Source organism: Hyperolius riggenbachi, chromosome 11, assembly GCF_040937935.1.
Source record: "Hyperolius riggenbachi isolate aHypRig1 chromosome 11, aHypRig1.pri, whole genome shotgun sequence".
NCBI lineage: Eukaryota > Metazoa > Chordata > Amphibia > Anura > Hyperoliidae > Hyperolius > Hyperolius riggenbachi.
Window position 1 is genome coordinate 40,455,034 of NC_090656.1, and position 24,766 is coordinate 40,479,799.

Genomic DNA, 24,766 nt, shown 5'->3' on the forward strand with positions numbered 1-24,766 from the left:
AGGGACAGGGGATTGGGTTCCCAAAGAGGGACAGTTGGGAGCATTGCACATGTCGTGCTACAAATTATGCCATTCTGCTGCTTGGAACTGACCCGAATGACGCTTGTGGCTGAACTACCCAACACTAGGGTGACCATATTTTGATTTCCAAAAAAGAGGACGATCGGCACGGCCTCCAGACAAATTCAGACAAGCTTTGGTTGATGAACATTATTTATTATATACTTCAATGGTGCAGAATTAACCTCTGTAATAATTATTATTATTATGAAATCTGTAAAAACTTATAACAAAATAATATCTTAGACTCTTCAAATAAATAATTAAATATTGTTTTAAATATGAACTATTCTGTTCCAGCTTCAAGCTGCACTTATGCTTCAGCATTTTTCCTGCTATACTGCTCCGCTCTCTGCTCTGATCCATGGCCTGTCTGTCTGCAGTCTGCACTGCTCCATACCTCCCAACATTTTAAAATTAGAAATCGGGACACAGGACACACCTCTAGCCACACCCCCTAAACACCCCCAAGTCACGCCTACCATAAAGATTTTTTTTTTTAATATTGATGCCCTTATATTTTTTAATAAATATATCCCTCATATACCCTGCCCGTGGGTGGGGCTAACTGTAATGTAGTTATATCAGCTAATGTAGTTACATAAATAAAATATGAAGTAAATGCACATGACAGACAGCGTTTCCCCAGTAAATGCATGAAATGAGAGACAGCGACAGCGTTTCCCCACTAAATGCACATGACAGACAGCGTTTCCCCTGTAAATGCATGAAATGAGAGACAGCGTTTCCCCACTAAATGCACATAAGAGACATCGTTTCACCAGTAAATGCACGTAATGAGAGACAGCGTTTCCCCAATAAATGCAAATAATAAGAGACCGCTTTTCACCAGTAAATGTACATAATAAGAGACAGCTTTTCACCAGTAAATGCACATAAGAGACAGCTTTTCACCAGTAAATGCACATAATGACAAACAGCCAGTTGTCCCCAGTATATGTAGCCAGGGGTATATGTGCCCAGTATATGTAGGCAGGGGTATATGTGCCCAGTATATGTAGCCAAGGGTATATGTGCCCAGTATATTGTAGCCAGGTGTATATGTGCCCCAGTATATTGTAGCCAGGTGTATATGTGCCCCAGTATATTGTAGCCAGGTGTATATGTGCCCCAGTATATTGTAGCCAGGTGTATATGTGCCCCAGTATATTGTAGCCAGGTGTATATGTGCCCCAGTATATTGTAGCCAGGTGTATATGTGCCCCAGTATATTGTAGCCAGGTGTATATGTGCCCCAGTATATTGTAGCCAGGTGTATATGTGCCCCAGTATATTGTAGCCAGGTGTATATGTGCCCCAGTATATTTTAGCCAGGTGTATATGTGCCCCAGTATATTGTAGCCAGGTGTATATGTGCCCCAGTATATTGTAGCCAGGTGTATATGTGCCCCAGTATATTGTAGCCAGGTGTATATGTGCCCCAGTATATTGTAGCCAGGTGTATATGTGCCCCAGTATATTGTAGCCAGGTGTATATGTGCCCCAGTATAGACAGCGGTATATGTGCCCAGAATAGGTAGCCTGGTGTTGTCCCATCCCCCCCAGGAGGAGAGAGCGAGGGAAGGAGAGCGGTGGAGAAGGGGGGCCATCTCCCCCCCTTCCCTCACCTTAGGGTGCTCTCGCTGTCCCCTCCGGAATGAAGTGCAGTGGCTGGCAGAGGGGCGGAACTTACCTTCCGTGTCCTCCGTCTGGTCTCGTCGTCGGCGCGGGATGATTTGCCACTACTCTGGTCTGATTCTGACCAGAGCAGCGGCACCAGAACTTCCGGCCGGCGCATGGAGCGACACGGAAGGTAAGTCCCGCCCGCTGCCAAACGCTGCCGCACACACAGATCAGAGGAGAGAGCGAGGGAGGGAGAGCACCCTAAGGTGAGAGAAGGGGGGGAGATGGCCCCCTTCTCCGCCACTGCCCACCGCTTTCCCTCCACTGCGCTGCTCTCCTCCTGCTAAGGGCGGCTGTCAATACTGACAGCCGCCCGGGACTTGGGGGGCTCTTACCGGGATAGCGGGAGAGCCCCCCCAAATCGGGAGAATCCCGACGAAAACGGGACGGTTGGGGACTATGCTGCTCCCTGTCTGTGTCGCTCTTTGCTCTGATCCCTGGCCTGTCTGCACTGCCACTGCTGCTCCCTGTCTGCTCTGTGTCACTCTATCTCTGCTCTGATCCCTGGCCTCTGGACCTCTGCATTCGGCACTCTCTCTGCACTACTGCGTCTGTGTCGCAGCTATAATTACCTCTCCCACAGGCCACAGCACCAGTGTGACTTCACTTCACTGAACTCAAGCCCAATTGCTGCTCCCACAGGTCACACAGCACCAGTGTGACTTCACTTCATTGAACTCAGGCCCAATTACTGCTCCCACAGGCCGCCCACACAGCACCAGTGACTTCACTTCACTGAACTCAGGCCCTTACTGCTCCCACAGGCTGCCCACACAGCACCAGCGTGACTTATTCACTGAACTCAGGGCTCAGACTGCTCCCACAGGCCACACGCACAGTACCAGCTCAGCGTGACTACCACAGTCTCAGCCTCAGGCCCTGTCTACTAGCTCTAGCCTAAAACTCCGACCCTCACCGCCGCCCCTCTGCTCCGCAATTTGCTCTCAGTCGCATTGGATGGGGGCGGGAGAAGAGCAGCAGGGAGGAAGAAGGTTTGGGTCGGGAGGAGCCAAACGAGCTGACTCTTTGGGAGCCGAGCGGGAGCGGCCGAGCCAGAAGAAGAGCCGATGCTTAAAGAGCTGGACTTCCCATCACTAGACTGAGTCTCAGTCTAGTGATGGGAATTCTGGCTCTTTAAAGGCTCGGCTCTTCTGGCTTGCGCTTGGCCGCTTGGCTCCCAAAGAGTCAGCTCGTGTTCGGCTCTCTTCAAGCATCGGCTCTTCTGGCTTGGGCTTCGGCTCTCTTCAACTACGGCACCTACCCGGACATTTCAAAAACCCGCGAGGAAGGCCCGGACAGGTCGGAAAAAGTGGACCTATCCGGGCAAAAGAGGACGCCTGGTCAGCCTACCCAACACGTCTGCAGTTCAGCCGTCTGCGGAGAAGAGGCCTCACACTCCATTTACACGCTGGATGATTCTCAGCCAGTCAGGCGTACATTTAAAAAAAAGGAAACCAGATAGTAGAATAAAGGCCCATACACACGTCTGATTTTTGGTAACGACGGGTCGTTTGAACGTCTCGTCGTTCAGTCGTCCGCACGCCAAATCGGGCGTGTGTACAGACTGTCGTTCTCGTGATAAGACCGAGTTTGAGCGATCCGCCGGGCGGATCGCTCAAACTCAGTCTGATCACGCGAACAACAGTCTGTACACACGCCCGATTTGGCGTGCGGACGACTGAACGACGGGACGTTCAAACGACCGTCGTTCGCAAAAATCAGACGTGTGTATGGGCCTTAAGGGTCATTTTACCCATATTCTACTATTAAAGTGTAAAATATTGGTATTAAATACCAATATTTTACTTTAGCTAAATCTAAGCCTATTCTTTACTTAGAAATCACTACTTTAACCACCCCCCTCTCCACGGCTAACCTTAACTGCCCCTGCAAGCCCCCTGTCCCCACGCCTAACCTTAAACGTCCCCGCTGACGCAAAACCTGCACCCACGGCTAGCCTTCAGCGTTCCCCACAAATCCTGCACCCACCGGCTAACCAGAACCGTCCCTGCACCCCCCCCCCCCTCCACACCCAAGCCTAATCTTAACCATTCTTGCCACCACAAACCCCCAACCGATGCCTAACCTTTACCATCCCCGCTGATGCAAAACCCCATCGCTAACCTTAACCGTCCCCGCACACCCCCCCCCCCCCCCCCCTCCAGTCTAACCTTAATCGTCCCCGCAAACCTACCCACGCTTAACCTTAAGCGTCCACGCTGCTGCAAAACACTCCACCCATGACTAACCTTAACCGTCACCGCACACACACCCCACACCTAACCTTATCCGTCCCCACTGCAAACTCCCCACCCACAGTTAGCCTTAACCATCCCCGCAACCCCCCACCCCACCCAAGCCTAACCTAACCATTCTCACCACCACAAACCCCACACCCAGGCCTAACCTTAACCATCCCTGCTGCAAAACCCCCCACCCACAACTAACCTCAACCATCCAGGCACTCACCCCCCCCCCCCCACACACACACACACACCTACCCTTAACCATCCCCGCACATCTCCCCCCCCCCCCCCCACGGCTAACCCCAATCGTCCCCACAAACCCCCACACCCAGGCTAACCTTAACTGTCCCCGCACACACCCCATTCCTAACCTTAACCGTCCCTGCAATACACCCCACCCATGCCTAACCTTAACTGTTCCTGCAAAACCCCCACCCAAGCCTAACCTTATCCATTCCTCCCCCATGGCTAACCTTAACCACCCTTACTGCAAAAAAAAAAAAAAAAAAAAAAAAATTAAAAAAAGAAAAACACTAAAGGAAACCCTTAAATGTTCAGGTGTCGCCATAGGGGCCCATTGAATTTATCAATAAGTAGGGGGAATTTGGGCTCGTGGGGCAATGGCCCCAACTCCCAATATGTTTTGGGCTCCCAAATTACCCCTCCTTACCAACATATTAATTGGGCCCCAATGGCAGCGCCAAAACCTCCCCCACTAGCTGGCATCCCATATATCCTGCTTCCCCAGTCGGTGCCACATCTACCTAGAGTCTTGGGTGTACAGTGACTCTGATGCTTTGCAGAGTGCTGAAATGTCTTGGTCAGAAGCAGTCTGAGGCCATTGCTCTCCTTAACACCTTCCAGTCCATCGGGCTTGCATTATCGTCCCCCCGGCTCCCTCCATAACAGAATGTGTTGCCAGCCTGCAGGCTAGTGATACCCCCCTACAGGGCCGGAATTACTATGCACGTGCCTACAGGCGCCTGATGATGGAAAAGCGCCTCACTCACCCACCCTAGTGATTCCCTCCTTTCCTATTCAGAGTCCCGAGCAGAGCATGAATGAAATGTTACTCATCCACCTCTTGGAATTTTGCTGACGGGATCTCCCTTCAGTCTTATTACTGATGTTTCCAATCTTGTATTGTTCAATTTTGGCAAGCCTGTGCAAATTGTAGCCTCAGTTTCCTATTCTTGGCTGACAGGTAGAGCACCCAGTGTGGTCTTCTGCTGCTGTATCCCATCTGCATCAAGGTTCCATGTGTTGTGTGCTCAGAGATGGTATTCTGCATACCTTGGTAATTTGAGCTACTGTTGCTTTTGTGCTCCTTCCAATCTAACTTCTGACATCATCAGGGCATTTTGCCCACACGACTGCCGCTCACTGCATATTTTCTCTTTTTCGGACCATTCTCTGTAAACCCTAGAAATGGTTGAGTGTGAGAATACCAGCACATCGGAAATTTCTGAAATAGGCAGACCAGCGGCAACGACCGTGTGACTTCCAAGTCACTCAAAACACACCTGAAGTGAGAGGGAGATAGAGGCTGACACTTATTTCCTTTTAAACACTACATATTGCCTGGCTGCCCTGCTGATCCTCTGTCTCTAATACTTTTAGCCATAGCCCCTGAACAAGCATGCAGATCAGGTGCTCTGGCGACTGGATTAGCTGCATGCTTGTTTCAAGTGTGTGATTCAGATTCTACTGAAGCCAAAGAGATCATCAGGTGTACTTTAAATCGTGTGCATGAAAAAGGGGCACGAGGAAAAAAGGGCGTGGGGTTTCACTAATTAAAATATTTTTAGTATCCATTTCATCAATAAAAATATTGTCAATCTTTACAGATATTCTTAGTCTTTAAAGGACAGATGTGAGCAAAAGGAAAAAACAAGTTCTTATCTTGAGCTTTCTCCAGCACCTGGCAGCTTATCCGTCCCTCGCCGCAGCTCCGGTGTCCCGGAATCTCCTCCGTTCCAGATGCCAAGCTCGCCATTTTCTGCGCCTGGGTGAGCGTGCAGCCACACCAATCGTGATCACGTGGCCTGGAGCGTTCTGCGCAGATGCAAAAGTACTGTATCTGCGCAGAATGCTCCAGGCCACGTGAGTGCGATCACGAGTGGAGCGGCTGTGCGCTTAGCCAGGCACAGAAGGTCGGCATCTGCAACGGAGGGAATCCTGGGACACCAGAGCTGCAGTGAGGGACAGATAAGATGCCAGGGACTGGAGGAAGTTCTGTCCCCCCGTCCCGCACAAACACCTTTACCGGGCATCCAAATTTCTGGTTTGGACGCCGTATTAACGATATTTGCATTAGCGCCTATAGGGTCGCCCAAATCGGTGTGGGCACCTAAATTTCCGGCTACCCTTCTATCCCTCTTTTCCTTAATCTGATGTTCTGCTTGATCTAATCTGTAGCAGGTGTAGATGCCATGTGATTGGCCTGTTAGCTATTTGTGGTAAGAAGCATTTGCACATACTGGGAATTCAGTTGTTTTGTAGCTATTCCTTGTGAATACAGAAGATCTGGAAGCAGAAGCTACAGAGCCCTTCTCTTTGCTTGAAGGCAATCTCCTCTGATCTAAATCTGGACAGCAGAGAGGGGCATCTATTGCTGGAAATGCACAGAGTTGGCGTATGATGCAGCAAGGGCCCTGCAGGTGTCAAGTATGCTGTGCACAGGTTACAATGAGCCCAGTGCTGGAAGCAATGCAGGGACCACACAGAATGAGATCATAGTATTTAACCCCTGCCATTGCTGGAGCGGATGAGGACAGCAGCAAGCACAGAGCAGTCATTACTGCTGCAGGCCACTCGTCTGTCCACTTAACCCCTGACTGTTCATGAGGATTCCTGAGTAAGCAAACGCAAAGAGTGAGCCAACCACACACACACAAAGCCCAGCTCACCAGACCAGCCGGCTCCTCGGTCCATTCACCTAGCCACATACACAAAGCCGCGCTCACCAGACCGGCTGCTTCTCGGTCCATTCACCTAGCCACACACACAAAGCCGCACTCACCAGACCGGCCGGCTCCTCGGCCTATTCACCTAGCCACACACACACACAAAGCCCATGTCACCAGACCAGCTGGCTCCTCGGTACATTCACCTAGCCACAAACACAAAGCCGCGCTCACCAGACCGGCCGCTTCTCGGTCCATTCACCTAGCCACACACACAAAGCCGCGCTCATCAGACCGGCCGGCTCCTCGGCCTATTCACCTAGCCACACACACACAAAGCCCAGCTCACCAGACCAGCCGGCTCCTCGGTCCATTCACCTAGCCACGCACACACAAAGCGCAGCTCACCAGACCGGCCGCTTCTCGGGCCATTCACCTAGCCACACACACAAAGCTGCGCTCACCAGACCGGCCGGCTCCTCGGTCCATTCACCTAGCCACACACACAAAGCCGCGCTCATCAGACCGGCCGGCTCCTCGGCCTATTCACCTAGCCACACACACACAAAGCCCAGCTCACCAGACCAGCCGGCTCCTCGGTCCATTCACCTAGCCACGCACACACAAAGCGCAGCTCACCAGACCGGCCGCTTCTCGGTCCATTCACCTAGCCACAAACACAAAGCCGCGCTCACCAGACCGGCCGGCTCCTCGGCCAATCACCTAGCCACACACACACACAAAGCCCATCTCACCAGACCAGCTGGCTCCTCGGCCTATTCACCTAGCCACAGACACAAAGCCCAGTTCACCAGATCGGCCGGCTCCTCGGTCCATTCATCTTGTCACACACCCAAAGCCGCGCTCACCAGACCGGCCGCTTCTCGGGCCATTCACCTAGCCACACACACAAAGCTGCGCTCACCAGACCGGCCAGCTCCTCGGTCCATTCACCTAGCCACACACACAAAGCCGCTCTCACCAGGCCAGCCAGCTCCTCGGTCCATTCACCTAGCCACACACACAAAGCCGCGCTCACCAGACCGGCTGGCTCCTCGGCCCAATCACCTTGCCACATACACAAAGCCGCTCTCACCAGGCCGGCCAGCTCCTCGGTCCATTCACCTAGCCACACACACAAAGCCGCACTGACCAGGCTGGCCGCCTCCTAGGTCCATTCACAAGAATTTCCAAATAATCACAATTTCCATTGCCGTGAAAAAATAATTCACAACATGCTCATGCAACTGTACCAGATTGCTAATAAACGATGCTGAGCGGAAACAAACCACACTCTCCAATCTCTATGCAATCCCAACATTTAAACAATTTTTTTTAAAAGTTAAATAATACTGAGAGCGTGGTGAAACGCCACGAAAAGGGAAATTGATCAGATCTGTGGAGAGCAGAAATTCATCAGATCTATACATGTATGCATTTGGGCTGCTCAGTGGGACTGAAAACAATGTGAGCAAAATTTTTCAACCCGGTCCCATCAGAAACTCACAACTGATTAGAAAATGTTATCATGAGAGCAACAAAATACTTCATGGTCTCTATAGAAGATCACTTAATCAAGCTGATAACCGGATGGGATCAAATGTTGCCTAATTGACAATTTGAGCATCATTTTAGGGTTTGTAAGCAGACATTTGAGCCACATTTGCAGTTCCTTTTTCGATTGCTGCGTTTGGATCATGCGTTCGCAGCGGAGAAGGCGATAAGATTAGAACGCCTTTATACATTGCTTTGCGTTGCTTTTGCACTGCGTTCCACAGACACATGTCTTAACGATGCCAAAAGTAACCAGACTTAAAAAGACAGTGAAAAGCTGCAAATCCATAGATCGTACTGTGACGTGTATTGAATCATGCAGTAACCCATAGCAACAAGGCAGAATACAGCCTGCTGTAGTGGATGCAGCCCCTTGTTGCTAGCGGTTACTGAACATTATCTCCAATGATCACCAGAGCTTATGGAATACAAAACAAATGTGATGTACAAAGATCTGTTACCCACTGCAAATGACCGACCAGGACTCCGATTGGCTGGTCGGGGCTATTGCAGCCTCTGGTATAATAAGTGGAGGAAATACAAAGAGACACGATTGTGAAAACACAACACAGAGGGGAGAAGATGCCAGTCAGGGGGTCTGGCAGGAACAGACACTCACCGAAGCAAAGGACGGAGATGTGGTGGATTAGGTCCAGCCGGGCAGCGCTGGGCATGGTGACAGGGGGGCTGAGGTCCTTTGTCAGCCAGCCAGGGGGGTGCAGGAGGGGACAGGCTCCACATCAGCTGGCTCTATTGTCAGACAGAGGATGAGGACAGCTGAGAGGCACATTGCAGGAGCAGCTGGCTGAGGAAGGAGGAGCGATGGAGGAGGAGAGCCAACAGCATCCTTCTGGGAAAAAAGCACCCAACAGGCTGATGGAGGAGCCAGCAATCTCATCTCTGCATACAAAGCCAGCCTGCTGAGGATGAGATAACCAGTGCAGCCCACTAACAGGGAACTGTCAATGCTAATGTGTGCAGTCCACATACAATCACCCATTCCTTTCTGCAACCCACGTACAATCCCTTTCTGCAACCCACGTACTATCATCCATTCCTTTCTGCAATCCACGTACAATTTATCATCCATTCCTTTCTGCAATCCACATACAATCATTCATTTCTCCAATCATCTAATCCACGTATAATAATCCATTCCTCCAATCATTAATCCACGTACAATCACCCATTCCTCCAATTATCTAATCAACGTACAATAACTTAAGGTGGCCACACACACCATACAATTAAAAGTTTCACCAATTTGATTATTTTGATCGGTTGTCCCAAAAACTGAGAGCTTTTCTTTGTTTTGAATCGATAAATCGATCAGATTTCTCTTTTTTTATGATTTTTGGAGATTGGACATGTTGGAAATTTCAGACCAACTTTATCAAGAATTGTATGGTGTGTGAAGCATTGTCCGTTACTTAATATACAGTTCCAATCAATTTTTTCTGAGCTTTCAATTATTTTATTTATGATTGGGGAAAAATTGAGCATAGGTGTGTGTTTCATTGGTCAGATTTTTGAATTGTTACAATCAGTCAGAAAAATTGATTGCTATTCTTGAATTGAACAGATATTTAAAAAAAATTGTATGGTGTGTGTGTGGCCACCTTTACTCCTCCAATCATCCACTCCACGTACAATCATCCATTCCGCCAATCATCCAATCCAATCCCTTTCTGCAATCCACGTGCAATCATCTATTTCTCCAATAATCCTCCTTCTCCTTAGAGGAGAGAACAGAGGTAAACAATGCACTTGGGAGGTGATCTGACGGCAGGTCTGCAGGCGATCTGATGGTGTGGGTGGGTGATCAGATTGCCTGCAAGGGGCTGATTGATGGATGGCAGTGACAGGGGGTGATTGATGGGTGGCAGTGACAGGGGGTGATTGATGGGTGATTGCTAGGTGATTGACAGGTGATCAGTGGGTTATTACAGGGAAGAACAGATGTAAATAATGCACTGGCGAATTGATAAGGGGGGGTCTGAGGGCAATCTGAGTGTGTGGGCGGGTGATTGGGTGCCCGCAAGGGGCAGATTAGGGTCTGATCTGATGGGTAACAGTGACAGGTGGTGATAGGGGGTGATTGATGGGTGATTGATGGGTAATTAGTGGGTGTTTAGAGGAGGGAACAGATGTAAACAATGCACTTGGGAGGTGATCTAATGTCGGATCTGCGGGCGATCTGATGGTGTGCGTGGGTGATCAGATTGCCCGCAAGGGGCAGGTTAGGGGCTGATTGATGGGTGGTAGTGACAGGGGGTGATTTATGGGTGGCAGTGACAGGGGGTGATTGATGGGTGATTGACAGGTGATCAGTGGGTTATTACAGGGAAGAACAGATGTAAATAATGCACTGGTGAATTGATAAGGGGGGGGGTCTGAGGGCAATCTGAGAGTGTGGGTGGGTGATTGGGTGCCTGCAAGGGGCAGATTAGGGTCTGATCTGATGGGTAACAGTGACAGGTGGTGATAGGGGGTGATTGATGGGTAATTAGTGGATGTTTAGAGGAGAGAACAGATGTAAACAATGCACTTGGGAGGTGATCTGGCGTCGGGTCTGAGAGCGATCTGATGGTGTGGGTGGGTGATCAGATTGCCCGCAAGGGGCAGGTTAGGGGCTGATTGATAGGTGGCAGTGACAAGGGGTGATTGATGGGTGATTGACAGGTGATTGACAGGTGATCGCCTGTCGCCGGCGGCTGATCGCGTCACGAATGACGCGCTCGCCGCAAAACCACGCCCGCCACCACCACGACCGATGGGCGTATTGCGGTCGTTTGGGCCCAGCCCTTGCCACCGCCCATCGGCTGGGGGCGGTCCTCAAGTGGTTAAGGGCTCATTTCCATGGGTAATTGATCTGTGCGCTCAGTAGGGATGATCATAGAGATGCAAATTCTTCCGAGTTGATGCAAAGTTATGCAAATATATGCAGTTTGAAAATGGACCAATCATTTTAAAACCAGGTTTAAATTGATTGGTACTTTTTCAAGCTGCATATATTTGCATAAACATTTGCATGATTTCAGAAGAATTTGCATCTTATTGATCATCCCTAGTGCTCAGCAAGCAGTAACCAGGCAGAAGTGAGCAATTATCTAGAAGCAGTGAGCAGTTGCCAGGCAGCAGCAAGCAGCTGTGAGATTTTAAGAGGTTTTGCACTGCTCATGGAAAAGGGGCCTAATAATGAACTATCAGCTAATTAGTCACGTACTGTGCAAAGTTCCTCCTTTGATACCACTTTTTTACAGATCAAAGACTAAATATTGAGGCAGGGGTCACACTTGTGATAATCGCGTGGGTTTAGCCGCAATATGAATTGGCTTGCAGGAACGCACATAATGGTTTCCTATGGTCCTACTGTGATTTCTGTTCCTCTCTGAGGGCTGGTGCACACCAGAGCGGTTCTGGAGCGTTTTTTAAAACGCTTGCAGGGGGAAAACTGCTTGGCTAATGAAAGTGAATGGGCTGGTGCACACCAGAGCAGTTCGTTTTTTCCAAAAACGCAAACTGGGGGGCTGCAGCATTTTTTAGATTTCTGAGGCGTTTCTGCCTCAATGTTAAAGTACAGCAAAGTGGAAAACCGCTCTGAAAACTGCTAGATCAAAGCAGTTTTCCAGCCTGAAAATGGACCATTTAAGACCCACCCAGGTTTAAATTGATTGGTCCATTTTCAAGCCGCATATATCTGCATAAAAATTTACATAGTCCTGCATGAACTCCAGAATATTTTCATCTCATTCATCATCCCTAGTGCCCACTAATGACACAACCTTGATTGTACAATCTTAAGCCTCATCTACACACGTAGATAAGGCTCCGATCCGGCGGCTCGATTAGCCGCCGGATCGCCTCTTCCTCGTCCCTGCCGCGTCTCCGCTCGCCCGCGCGTGCGCCGGATTCGATACTCGCTCGTCCCCGCGCCGCTTATCTTCTGCTCGATTCCCTGCCATTGTCTCCTCGCGGGGAATGAGCAGGGAATCAGCGGTAGCAAGATCCGACCTGTCGGATCTTATCAATCGAGCCGCATCAGCGGCTCGATTGATAAGCCACATCGCCGCCTCATCTACGCGTGTACATGAGGCTTTACCAAATCTATGTAGTAGATTTGTAAACTGTGTAAATAAATACACTTTGGATGGATGGATAGTTTGTCCCTCATGTTACATAGAAGTGGGAAGATTGTACCATTAGTGGCAGCAATGACCATACACTATGCAATCTGACTGCACCATCGTTGTACCATCTTACCAAGACCTATGTGTTATAAGGAGCAATAGATTAGCTGTAGCTAAAGGTGCCCATTAAATTATATAATCGTTCACTAAAAATTGTACCATTAATTGGCACCTTTAAGGTTGTAATAAACGATACAATCAAATCCATAAATGTTCCCTTTTTTTTTTGATAAAAATGATCAAATAAATAAATAAATAAATATGTCTTTTATCAAGGGAAAAACTATTGATTTTCCTGTTTGTTTGTTTGTTTTTAATGAAGATCTGATTGAATGTGCTGGAAAAAGCTGGTTGTCTGCTTTAAAATTGAATGGTGTATGTAGGTTTGATAACAAAAAAAAAAAATCTGATAGATATAATTGAATACAGTGGAAAGAACAAAAAAGACAGAAGTGAGTGAGCGCCCATCCAGAGCTAGAAATGGTATAAATACTTTTTTTCCAGTGGTGTATCCACAGACCTCAGGGTCTCAATACAGAATTTGGTCCTTGTATGGCAGCTAGATGTGGCCCACTCCACGCCCCTCCCCCCCCCCTTCCTAGTATGGTAGCCAGGTACAGGTGCCTCCAATATAGCTAGCCAGGTATAGGTGCCCCCAGGATAGGTAGCCAGGTATAGGTGTCCTCAGTATAGCTAGCCAGGTATAGGTGCCCCCAGAATAGGTAGCCAAGTATAGGTGCCCAAGTATAGATAACCAGGTATATAACCCTGGGCGTCTCTTCCCCCCCCCCCCCTTTGCAATAAACAAAGGCACTTATAAGTGTACAGAGTTCAACATACCACCATTTGAAACTAAACAAGCACTTCACTACACTAAAGCTAATGGCAAATAAAAAAAAGGCAGATACTCACCTAAAGAGAGGGAAGGCTCGGGTCCTAATGAGCCTTCCCTCTCCTCTCCCGGTGCCCTCTGTGCTGCGCTGGCTCCCCCGTTCAAATCCCCATGCCGAGGGGACTTTGGAAGTCTTGAGGAGCCGAGTCCTCCCGAAGACAGGCGCATGTGAGAGTGCGTCATAGTGGGCCCTCGCACGTGCGCAGTGTAGAGCGGCCCGTCTTCGGGAGCACTCGGGCACCCAAAGCATTTCCGAAGCCTCCCTCCGGCCGGGACACAGCGGTATTTGACCGAAACGGACGAATACCGCTACGGGGAGCCAGCGCAACAGCGGGGACCGGGAGAGGAGAGGGGATGCTCTATGGGACCCAGAGCCTCCCCCTCCTTAGGTGAGTTTCTGACTTTTTTATTTAAATATGGGTGTCCATTCACTTTAAATAAGTACTGTATATAACAGGGGTCTCAAACTCAATTTACCTGGGGGGCCGCAGGAGGCAAAGTCAGGATGAGGCTGGGCCGCATAAGGAATTTCACAATTGCGGCGCATCGCCGCCTCTGCCCGCCCCTCTCACTCTTCCTTCACAGAGAGGGGCGGGGAGAGGCGGCGATCCGTGCGGTGACTGACGTCAGGAGGGGCAGAGCTGAAGCTGAAAGCTCTGCCCCTTCCAGGAAATGCTGGCGGATTGCCCCCCAGGTGATTTGGGGGCTCTGCAGCCCTCGTTTAGCGGCGGGGATGCGGCGGATTACTTGGGAGCACTGTAGCGAACTATAAGGAAGCTTTTGCCGGCGAGGGCCACAAAATATTGTATCGAGGGCCGCGAGTTTGAGGACCCCTGGTATATAATATGGAACTCTATGTGCTCTTATTATTAAAACGAAACATGTTAAAGAAAAAACAATGTATAACATAATTCTCTTATGTAAAGGGAAAAGATAACACTTTTCAAATGAAACAGAAAAGATAGAATCAATGAATATGGAAATTTTTTCAATCTGCTACATATGCCTTTAATAACAAACATAATTCACGGCAAAATATATCTTCATCCTGCTCAGGATGAAGATATATTTCCAATCTGTATAGTAATGTGGACCAACTCTACAGAAAATGGGAAATTTGGGATAAGCATTATCTGGACCATGTTGCAGCTTCTTGTTGAATTTGTTGAACTGAATTTGTTAGAAGCTCAAAATGATTTCTACTTTGTAAATTCTTTTAAAGGACAACCGAAGTGACATGTGACATGATGATATAGACATGTGTATGTACAGTGCCTAGCACACAAATAACTAGGCTGTGTTCCTTTTTTTCTTTCTCTGCCTGACAGAGTTAAAAATCAGGTATGCAAGTGACAGTTCCTGTCCAGGTCAGAACCGGGTCTGACTGGGTCAGACTATAGCATAACCCTCACTGATTAGTGATTACAGCTATAAAATACTTTCCTGTCAGTAAATGGCTTCTGAGAGCAGGAAAGAGATAAAAGGGTCAATAATTCATAGAGTTGAGCTCTAGCATACTTCAATGAAGGTGTCATTGAGCGGAGACAATGAAACATTAAAAACTTAAAAACTAGATTTAAATATAAAATAAAACTGTGGAATATCTAAAAAAAAGTAATTTTAAGGAGAAGGAGGATGGATACAATTGTTTTTCTCATCAGTTAATTTTTACCTTGGATGTTCTTTACTATGGAGATAGCTTGAAAGCGAAAGTTTCAGAATATAAATCTATATAATGCACACAGGTAAGATTTTCCAGCAGTTCGTTATTTAATAATGAACAATCAGCGACCTTAGTAAGATGAGTCGGAGCGTTAGACGTGGACTGATGATAATGATGCAGCCGGGGAGATGCCTGCAGAAACACCAACCTTTATTAATAATTCTCCAACAATTGCGGGATTCTCCAGCTAGAAAAGTATCTATGAATAATGAATAATAATGACGCAAACACTTAAAGTAAAGTAAAAGTAAAGAATCCTTTCATCTCCTCAGTGCCAGGCAGCTGCACAAGTGCTGGGCGAGTACATCAATTACTGCCAGGACAGCAAGTCGTGAGAAAGGATCTGTACATTTCAACCTGAAATCTGCTTTTTGAGACAATATTCAGTTTTATATGTGAATGTTGGTATACCAAATCACAAATAATTAGAATTTAGCCAATGCCATTCCCTAAAAGATGAGATATGTGGGGTTGCAGGCTCGTGTTGTGCCTTATTTTCTGCTTGAAGTCGATGGATATATGTCTTTTTTTCAGTAAACTGGGACGCACGCATATACTGCTGCGCGCTCCCGCTTGCCCCCTCTCCCCCCGCTTACCACCGCCGTGAGATCAATGAATGGGAACACAGTTCCCATTCATTGTTGTAAGTCCCCGTATGAATGGCCACAGCCGTCTATGAGACGGAGCCACCATTCACAAAGACCGTCCATGCATCACTTCCTTTTAGCGTAGTAATACTACGCATAAGGAAGTCAGCCACGAGGACAACTAGTGGCCAAATAATAAAATTGCATCTACATTTTTTTTTTCAATAAAATACCTGTTTTATATTCTATTTTACATTTTATTTTAACCCCTGACCTCCTACACTCCCTAATAGTTAGCCAAAAAATGTGGGGGTATAGGCGAATGAATGGAAGGAGCGCTATTGCTTTGGTGTTTAACCACTTGAGGACTGCGGTGTTAACCCCCCTAGTGACCAGGCCATTTTTACTTAATTGGCCCACTGCAGCTTTAAGGCAAAGCTGCAGGGCTGCACAGCACAGCACACAAGTGATTCCCCCCTCCTTTTCCCCCCACCAACAGAGCTCTCTGTTGGTGGGGTCTGATCGATCCCACATTGTTTATTTTTTTTAATCAATATTTATATAAAATATTTTTAAATAAATTTAACTTCTTTTTTGTTTCCCCCCATTCCCCTCCCTCCCTCCCCCCAGCCAGCCAATCACGCGATCGTCTCTCATAGGCTTCAGGCTATGAGAGCCGTTCACTCTCCTGTGGGCCAGGGGAACAGCCGTGTCACACGGCTGTCCCCAGTACAGCGGTGCTGCAGATCGCAGCGTTGTACAAAGTAATTAGACAGCGAAACCGCCATCTAACAGTCTCCCAAGCGGCGATTGCCTAAAAACATGCTGCAATTGACTGGTTAATCTCTCAGGCATGCACCACCTCTATTAGGCTGACAATGCATGCCCTGCGTCCAAAACACATGCTACATTTATTATACTATGGAGGAACTTTGGCTCCCACTATAGTTTGCATGCAAAGTATAATATACTTGACACGGAGGCAGACCACCGGGCAAGTGGTCTAACCTAAATTAGGGCTGGGGGCTTTACTAGGCTTTGCTTGGCTGTATGCTTTGTTGAGCTGGGATCAGGAGGCTTTGCTAGGCTGGGGGGGGGGGGGGTGCTTTGCTGAGGGCTCTGCTTTGCTGGGCTGGGGCCCTGGGGCTTTGCTTGGCTGTAGATAGGTAGGTGCTTCCAGTATAGGTTAGATAGGCGTAACTAGAAATCACTGGGCCCCCCTGCGAATATTTGGATGGCCCCCCCCCCCCCCCATAGGTGCCAAATAATCGTAATGGGGCAGCGTTTCACTGTAAATTAATTGTAAAGTGGGCAGCATTTTACCAGACAATCGTGATGTGGGCCAGAAAATCGTAATGTGGGCAGAGTTCACCAGAAAATCGTAATGTGGGCCAGAAAATCATAATGTGGGCAGAGTTCACCAGAAAATCGTAATGTGGGCAGCAGTTACCAGAAAACTGTAACGTGGGCAGCAGTCACCAGAAAATTGTAACGTGGGCAGCAGTCACCAGAAAATTGTAACGTGGGCACCAGTCACCAGAAAATTGTAACGTGGGCACCAGTCACCAGAAAATTGTAATGTGGGCACCAGTCACCAGAAAATTGTAACTTGGGCACCAGTCACCAGAAAATTGTACTGTGGACAGCATTCACCAGACAATCGTAATGTGGGCAGCGTTCACCAGAATATCGTAATGTGGGCCAGAAAATCGTAATGTGGACAGAGTTCACCAGAAAATCGTAATGTGGGCAGCAGTCACCAGAAAATCCTAATGTGGGCAGCAGTGACCAGAAAATCGTAATGTGGGCAGCAGTCACCAGAAAATCGTAATGTGGGCAGCAGTCAGTCACCAAAATATCGTAATGTGGGCAGCAGACACCAGAAAATCCTAATGTGGGCAGCAGTCACCAGAAAATCGTAATGTGGGCAGCAGTCACCAGAAAATCGTAATGTGGGCAGCAGGCACTAGAAAATCGTAATGTGGGCAGCAGGCACCAGAATATCGTAATGTGGGCAGTAGACACCAGAAAAAACAATGCCCCTGTAAAAAAACAAAAAACAATTCACTTACCTGTCAGGAGCCTCTCCTGGCCTCTGGTGCGCAGCTCCCCGACGATCCTCCTGTGCACTGCAGCACATCTCCCGCGCTGACACGCACAGTGCAGGGCTACGGCAAGATGGCTGCTGAAGCCCTGTACTGGAGACACAAATAGTCTCCAGTACAGGGCTTCGGCGACCATCTTGCCGTAGCCCTGCTCTGCCTGCCGGAGACTATGCAGGCTGCTGGAGCGGGGCTGCGGGGAATGAACTGGCGCAGCATCTATTAGACGCTGCGGCCAGTTAAGCACCTTGCACAGAGCAGCGCTCCCCCCCGCGCACAGTGAGCGGGCCCCAGAGCGGCCCCGGGCCCCAGAGCGGCCCCGGGCCCCCCTGCGGCTGAGGGGGTCGCATCCCCGGTAGGTACGCCGGTGGGTATGTTCCCCCAGTATAGTTTAGATAGGTAGGTGCCTCCAGTATAGGTTAGATAGGTATGTTCCCCCATTATAGGTTAGATAGGTAGGTGCCTCCAGTATAGATAAGATAGGTATGTGCCCCCAGTGTAGGTTAGATAGGTAGCTTCCCCCAGCATAGGTTAGATAGGTAGCTGCCCCCAGCGTAGGTTAGATAGGTAGCTGCCCCCAGCGTAGGTTAGAGAGGTAGCTGCCCGCAGCATAGGTTAGATAGGTAGCTGCCTAAAGCATAGGTTAGATAGGTGGCTTCCCCCAACGTAGGTTAGATAGGTGGCTTCCCCCAGCGTAGGTGAGATAGGTAGCTGCCCCCAGTGTAGGTTAGATAGGTAGCTGCCCCCAGTGTAGGTTAGATAGGTAGCTGCCCCCAGTGTAGGTTAGATAGGTAGCTGCCCCCAGCGTAGGTGAGATAGGTAGCTGCCCCCAGCGTAGGTGAGATAGGTGGCTTCCCCCAGCGTAGGTGAGATAGGTAGCTGCCCCCAGTGTAGGTTAGATAGGTAGCTGCCCCCAGCGTAGGTGAGATAGGTAGCTGCCCCCAGCGTAGGTGAAATAGGAAGCTTCCCCTAGTGTAGATTAGGTAGGTAGCTGCCCCCAACGTAGGAGGCGGGAATAAGGAGGCGGGGTGGGCAGTTAAAACCTCACCTCCGATCGCAGCCTCCAGCTTCTTCCGACTTCCTCCCCAGCGTAGTTGGGCGACGGACCAGTGCCCCCTCCTGCCAATCAATCGATCCGGGGCACCATGGCAACAGGTTCCAGGCCGGTGCCCTGGATCAAAGGCCCTAGTGACGCCTCTGCTGAATCATTTAAACAACTTGCCATCCTCTCTAGATTGTAAGCTTTTGGCAGGGCCCTCTCCCCTTGTATATCATACTTGATTGTACATCCTACCTAGAATATGTGAACTTGTATTATTAGCACTACCACTCCAGTGTATGATCTGGCATTCTATTACTACCTGTGTATCTTATTGCTTATTACTTGTATTGTTGTATCTATTGTCTATTACCTGTATTGTGCTGTCAGTCACCTCTATTATCATTGTCTGTATTCCTATGTATTGTATGGCGCTGCGTAATATGTTTGCGCTATATAAATCAAATAAATAATAATAATCCATACAACACAAGGCAAAGGAAAAACAACCTTTGCTGAATTTAAAACTGAGTTAGAAAACCTAAACTGAAATTAAAAAAGAGTTTCTAACAGCCCCCCTGTAGCCTCCCTGTGCCCGTGCCGTCAATCCACGATCTGACGACAGAGGCATGAACGAGATGCGCTCATCCCGGGCCGCGCAGGTGCAGTTGCCATCAACTGGCCAATCGCTGCAAAATGAAACTTAGCCGCGACGGGGGACTGGAAGATTGTTGATTGACAGCGTGGGCTCAGGGCGGCTGCAGGGGGCTGGTAGAAGCCCCAGGTAAGTGAAACTTTCTTTAGGTTCACTTTAAGGATTTTTGAGGACACTGCAAAATATCGTAGCAGCACAAGTACTGATAATATAATGAAGACCAGCACCCCTGTCACAACAGCAAGAGAGAAAGGCATACTTATCTGCTACAGTTGTAATCAGAAAGGTCAAAGCCAATGCATGCCCAAGCAGACTGAATAAAAGGAGGACACAGTGGTGTAACCATTGCAAGAGCCCCACTCACAGAAAGACATTGTGCAGATGGAAAGCACAAGACAACATAAAGCATGTGGCTGATGATACAGAACAAACCAGTTGAGCAACTCAATAACAAAAGGAATAATGGTGGACACGGGAGTAACGTCGCATATTATCACAGACATAAATAGATTTAAATGCTCATGGTGAACCAGAACTCCTAGGAGTGTGTTAGGGGCTGAAAGAGACCGAATACACCTTAATAAAATGCTATGCAAAACAGAAGTTTGTCTTCTTAAAGTGTACCTGAGATGACAAGTAAAAAAAATTCATACATACCTGGGGCTTCCGTCAGCCCCCTCCGGCCTGATCGCTCCCTCATCCTCCACCTCCTGGATCTTCCATAAGGGATTCCAGTATCTTTGGCCAGTTGGCACATGTGCAGTGCAGCTGTGCGCGCTCCCCCATCTCACTCCCGCGGCCAGGAGGGTTCTGCTCCTGCGCAGTAGTACTGCATAGGTGCAAAGAGCTCCCGGCGACAGGAGCGTGGCGGGGCAGTCGTGCACAGCTTGGGCCCGCATGCGCAGTGCGATTTTATAACCGTGCACTACAAATATTAGGCTTCTTTTATACTTTTATACTGTTCGCAAATCCGATTTGCAATTTCGATCTCTGATTTTGCTTGCTACCTAATTTGCTTGCAACATGCAGGACTTTTTTAAATTGCATCAAAAAAATCTGAATTAGAATAGCAAGTAAAATTGCATCAAAATCGGAATCGGAATTGCATTTAGTGTAAAAGAGCCCTCACAGAGATTTCATTAAAGGACTCCCAAGGAAAGATTAAAAAAAAAACTATTTTTACTTACCTGGGGCTTCGTCCATCCCCTACAAGTGACACGTGTTCCCGTCTCCCACTGGCAGCCTCTGAAGATCACCAACCACAGGATGAGTCAGCGTCTTCTGCGCGGGCATCACTCCTGGTAACCTACGTGCAGCGCGGGTGCAAGTCCGGGCATGAGCAGAAGACACCGACCCATCTGGGGGTTGGCGATCTTCAGAGGCTACCAGCGTGAGAACCCAAGAGCAGCAGCGAGAGACACACGTAATTTGTAGTGGTTGGAAGAAGCCCAGGTAAGTAAAAATAGGGGTTTTTTTTATCTTACCTTGGGACTAGAGAACCCGAGGTGGCTTGTAAGAATGCTATTAGCACACAGAGGCTGGGTCTGCATATAATGCCCAGCCTCTCTTGCTATACAGTGCCCCCCCAGGCCCCCTCCCTGCGCACTGCTGTGCCCCCATAAATCAAACGCAGCGCTAGCAACACATAGCATGTCGCCAGCAGGCTGTTTACATCTGCCCTATCACTCTCGCCACTCCCCCGCCTCCTCTATGTCACCACTTCCCACCCCTGTCCCTTCCCTCCCCGCTGATTGGAGGGAAGGGACGCAGGCAGGGAGCGGCGCTATAGTGGAGGCGGGGGAGTGGCGATAGTGATAGGGCAGATGTAAACAGCCTGCTGGCGACACGCTATGTGTTGCTAGCGCGGCGTTTGATTTATGGGGGCACAGCAGTGCGCAGGGAGGGGGCCTGGGGGGGGCACTGTATGGCAACAGAGGCTAGGCATTATATGCAGACCTAGCCTCTGTGTGCTAATAGCATTCTTACAAGCCACCTCGGGTTCTCTTTAAAGAAAACCTGAACTGAAAATTAAAAGTAAAAATAACCATACACAGGTCATACTTATCTCCTGTGTAGTCTACTCCTCAATCTCTTTCTCCTCTCCTGTGTCCTGTTTGTCCACTGTGATCAATGGAATTCTCTGTCCTCCATTTTGAAAATGCCCATTACCCCATAACAGCTTTCTAGTCAGCACACACTTAAACTTACGGTGACCATACGTCCCGCTTCACCCGGGACGCGTCCCGCCTTCGGGGGGCGCTGTCCCAGGCTGCATGAGGTCCTGGGAAACGTCCCGCTTTCAGCAGCGGGACGTCCCGGCCTCAGGACTCTGGTCACCGTACATGAACTAGCCGCAGCGTCTCATAGATGCTGTGCTAGTTCATTCCCCGCAGCCCCGCTCCAGCAGCCTGCATTGTCCTCCGGCAGGCACAGGCAGAGCGGGGCTACGGAAAGATGGCGTCCGGAGGCGGAGCCCTATACTGGAGACTGTGTCTCCAGTACAGGGCTCTGCCTCCGGACGCCATCTTGCTGTAGCCCCGCTCTGCCTGTGCGAGGATAGCGGGAGATTGAAGGAGGATCGTCCGGAGGAGCTGCACACACCAGAGGCCGGCTGCGTGAGGGGACCTGTCTTATGTCAGGTGAGTACATGCTTTTTTTTTTCCAGGTGAAATGTGCCCCCATTGCGTATTTGTGCTGACATGTTTGCCCCCATTGCGTATTTGTGCTGACATGTTTGCCCCCATTGCGTTTTTGTGCTGACATGTTTGCCCCCATTGCGTATTTGTGCTGACATGTTTGCCCCCATTGCGTATTTGTGCTGACATGTTTGCCCCCATTGCGTATTTGTGCTGACATGTTTGCCCCCATTGCGTTTAATTTGTGCTGACATGTTTGCCCCATTGCGTTTTTGTACTGACATGTTTGCCCCCATTGCGTTTTTGTACTGACATGTTTGCCCCCATTGCGGTTTTGTGCTGACATGTTGCCCTGATGCGAACCCTCGTTTGACCACATCACGGCGTAAACACTGCTTTCTTATGGCTCGCTGTTACATCATTAGATTAGCTCCGCCCATAGAATGTCATGACCATGCCCATTTTTCGGCGCGTTGGTTAGCGCAGCAGTCCCCCATTTTTGGGCGCGTGCTCCCCCCCTGCCGCCACCCTGACCCAGGTTGAGCCTACAAAAATCTGGTCACTCTATTAAACTGTAACATCGCCCACTTGAGCCATAGGGAAACATGGATACATCAGTTCTCCTCTCAGCTGTAACTGACAGCAACTGATATATAACTGACAGCAACTGATATATTTCAGTTCTGACAAAATGTTGTCAGAACTGGAAGGGATCATTATCAGAAGAAAATGGTGAGCTTATGAGAGGAACTGATGGCAAGGTAACTATGTAATGTTCATTTGAAGTTACCTCATGTGTTTATTTTAAATAATTTTACTCAGTACAGGTTTCCTTTAAGTGCAAATTTACGTGTTATCTAATCTACTTTGCTTCCAGCCAAAGTATTCTGCACAACAGTTTCCTTAGCTGCCCTCTCTCTGCAGAACTGTTCCATGTACAGAAACTGTGCTCAAAATTTTATAAAATGACTTCCTTAATTGCTTCAGACCTTCACATCCTCATGCAGCAGGGAAATCAGAGCCACTTCTGTGCTGTGATTGTGTTCATTATACTATTATACCATAACAATGCCAGGGAAGATGTAGGCTGGCAGTACTGCACAGCTTGTAACCAAATCTCTCTCTCAATCCTAGGGATGCTGCTGAGGTTTGTGTGGCCCTAAATGGCACATTATTTGAAGCCATAACCCCTCCCCCAACCAGAGGCCTATTCTGCCGTAATAATATGTAGCCAAAGGTGTCCCCCCCCCCCCCCAAAAAAAAAGATAGCCCTCCAGTATAGAGAGGTAGCCAAAGGTGCACCCCCCACCCCACAGTATAGGTAGCCACCTCCAGTACAGGTAGTCAAGGTGTTCACCCAGTATAATGCATTAGTGTCAGTGGGGGTATGTAATGTACCTTCCTGCTGCCTCTCATTCCCAATACTCCCACACCTGCAGATCAGCAGAGGCCCAAAGAGAGGAAAGCAGCGCACAGCAACCATGATGCACACTTCAAATGCTGGGGGTGGAGATTGGATTGAGCGATAATAACACCTCTAGCAACCTGATCTCAAGCTGGGATCAGCCCATTGCCTATCAGATTATGCCAACTCTGTGGGTGTCCAGCAGATGATATAATACACAACAGTTTAGGCTTTGTCAGAAATTGCTGAAATTGTGGATACCTATCATGCCAGGTCTACCAGATTTCCTGCCTAGGGGATCAATATCTCAGGCTGTGGACCAGCTATAAGAATCATTAACCTCTTCAAAGGTGCATCGACCTTGGTGTATTATTCACAGTGAACAGTGAATCTGCTGCGGCCATGTTACTTTAAAATATTCCTTAAAGGGAAGGTTCAGGGACACCTTGAAAAAAATAAAAATCGATATCCACTTACCTGGGGCTTCCTCCAGCCCGTGGCAGGCAGGAGGTGCCCTCGTCGCCGCTCCAGAGGCTTCCGGTCGTCTTCGGTGGCCGACCCGACCTGGCCAGGCCGGCTGCCAGGTCGGGCTCTTCTGCGCTCCAAGGCCCGGCACTTCTGCGTCCCACGCCGGCGCGCTGACGTCATCGGATGTCCGCCGGGCTGTACTGCGCAGGTGCAGTAGTTCTGCGCCTGCGCAGTACAGCCCGGCGGACGTCCGATGACGTCAGCGCGCCCGCGTGGGACGCAGAAGAGCCCGTCCTTGGAGCGCAGAAGAGCCCGACCTGGCAGCCGGCCTGGCCAGGTCGGGTCGGCCACCGAAGACGACCGGAAGCCTCTGGAGCGGCGGCGAGGGCACCTCCTGCCTGCCACGGGCTGGAGGAAGCCCCAGGTAAGTGGATATCAATTTTTATTTTTTTCAAGGTGTCCCTGAACCTTCCCTTTAACCTTTTCAGGACCACGTGCATGAGTTTCCGCTCCCTACGCAATCGTGCGCACCCGGAGGGGGAGATTAAGCTGTCATATGACAGCTGACATCTCCCCCGAGTGATCAGCAGCCATCGCGTATGGTTGCTGATCACGTGATC

General features: G+C 49.2%; 1 protein-coding gene across 1 annotated transcript in view; it reads right to left on the reverse strand.

Annotated features, from left to right (window-relative positions):
• Window positions 1–9,244, reverse strand: part of LRP3 (LDL receptor related protein 3) — a 95,491-nt gene extending 86,247 nt beyond the window's left edge. The window contains exon 1 of the mRNA XM_068260130.1: window positions 9,069–9,244. Coding sequence (XP_068116231.1) covers window positions 9,069–9,123 — 55 coding nt within the window. The 5' untranslated portion in view covers window positions 9,124–9,244. The remainder of the gene's footprint in view (window positions 1–9,068) is intronic.
• Between the last annotated feature and the right edge of the window lie 15,522 nt (window positions 9,245–24,766).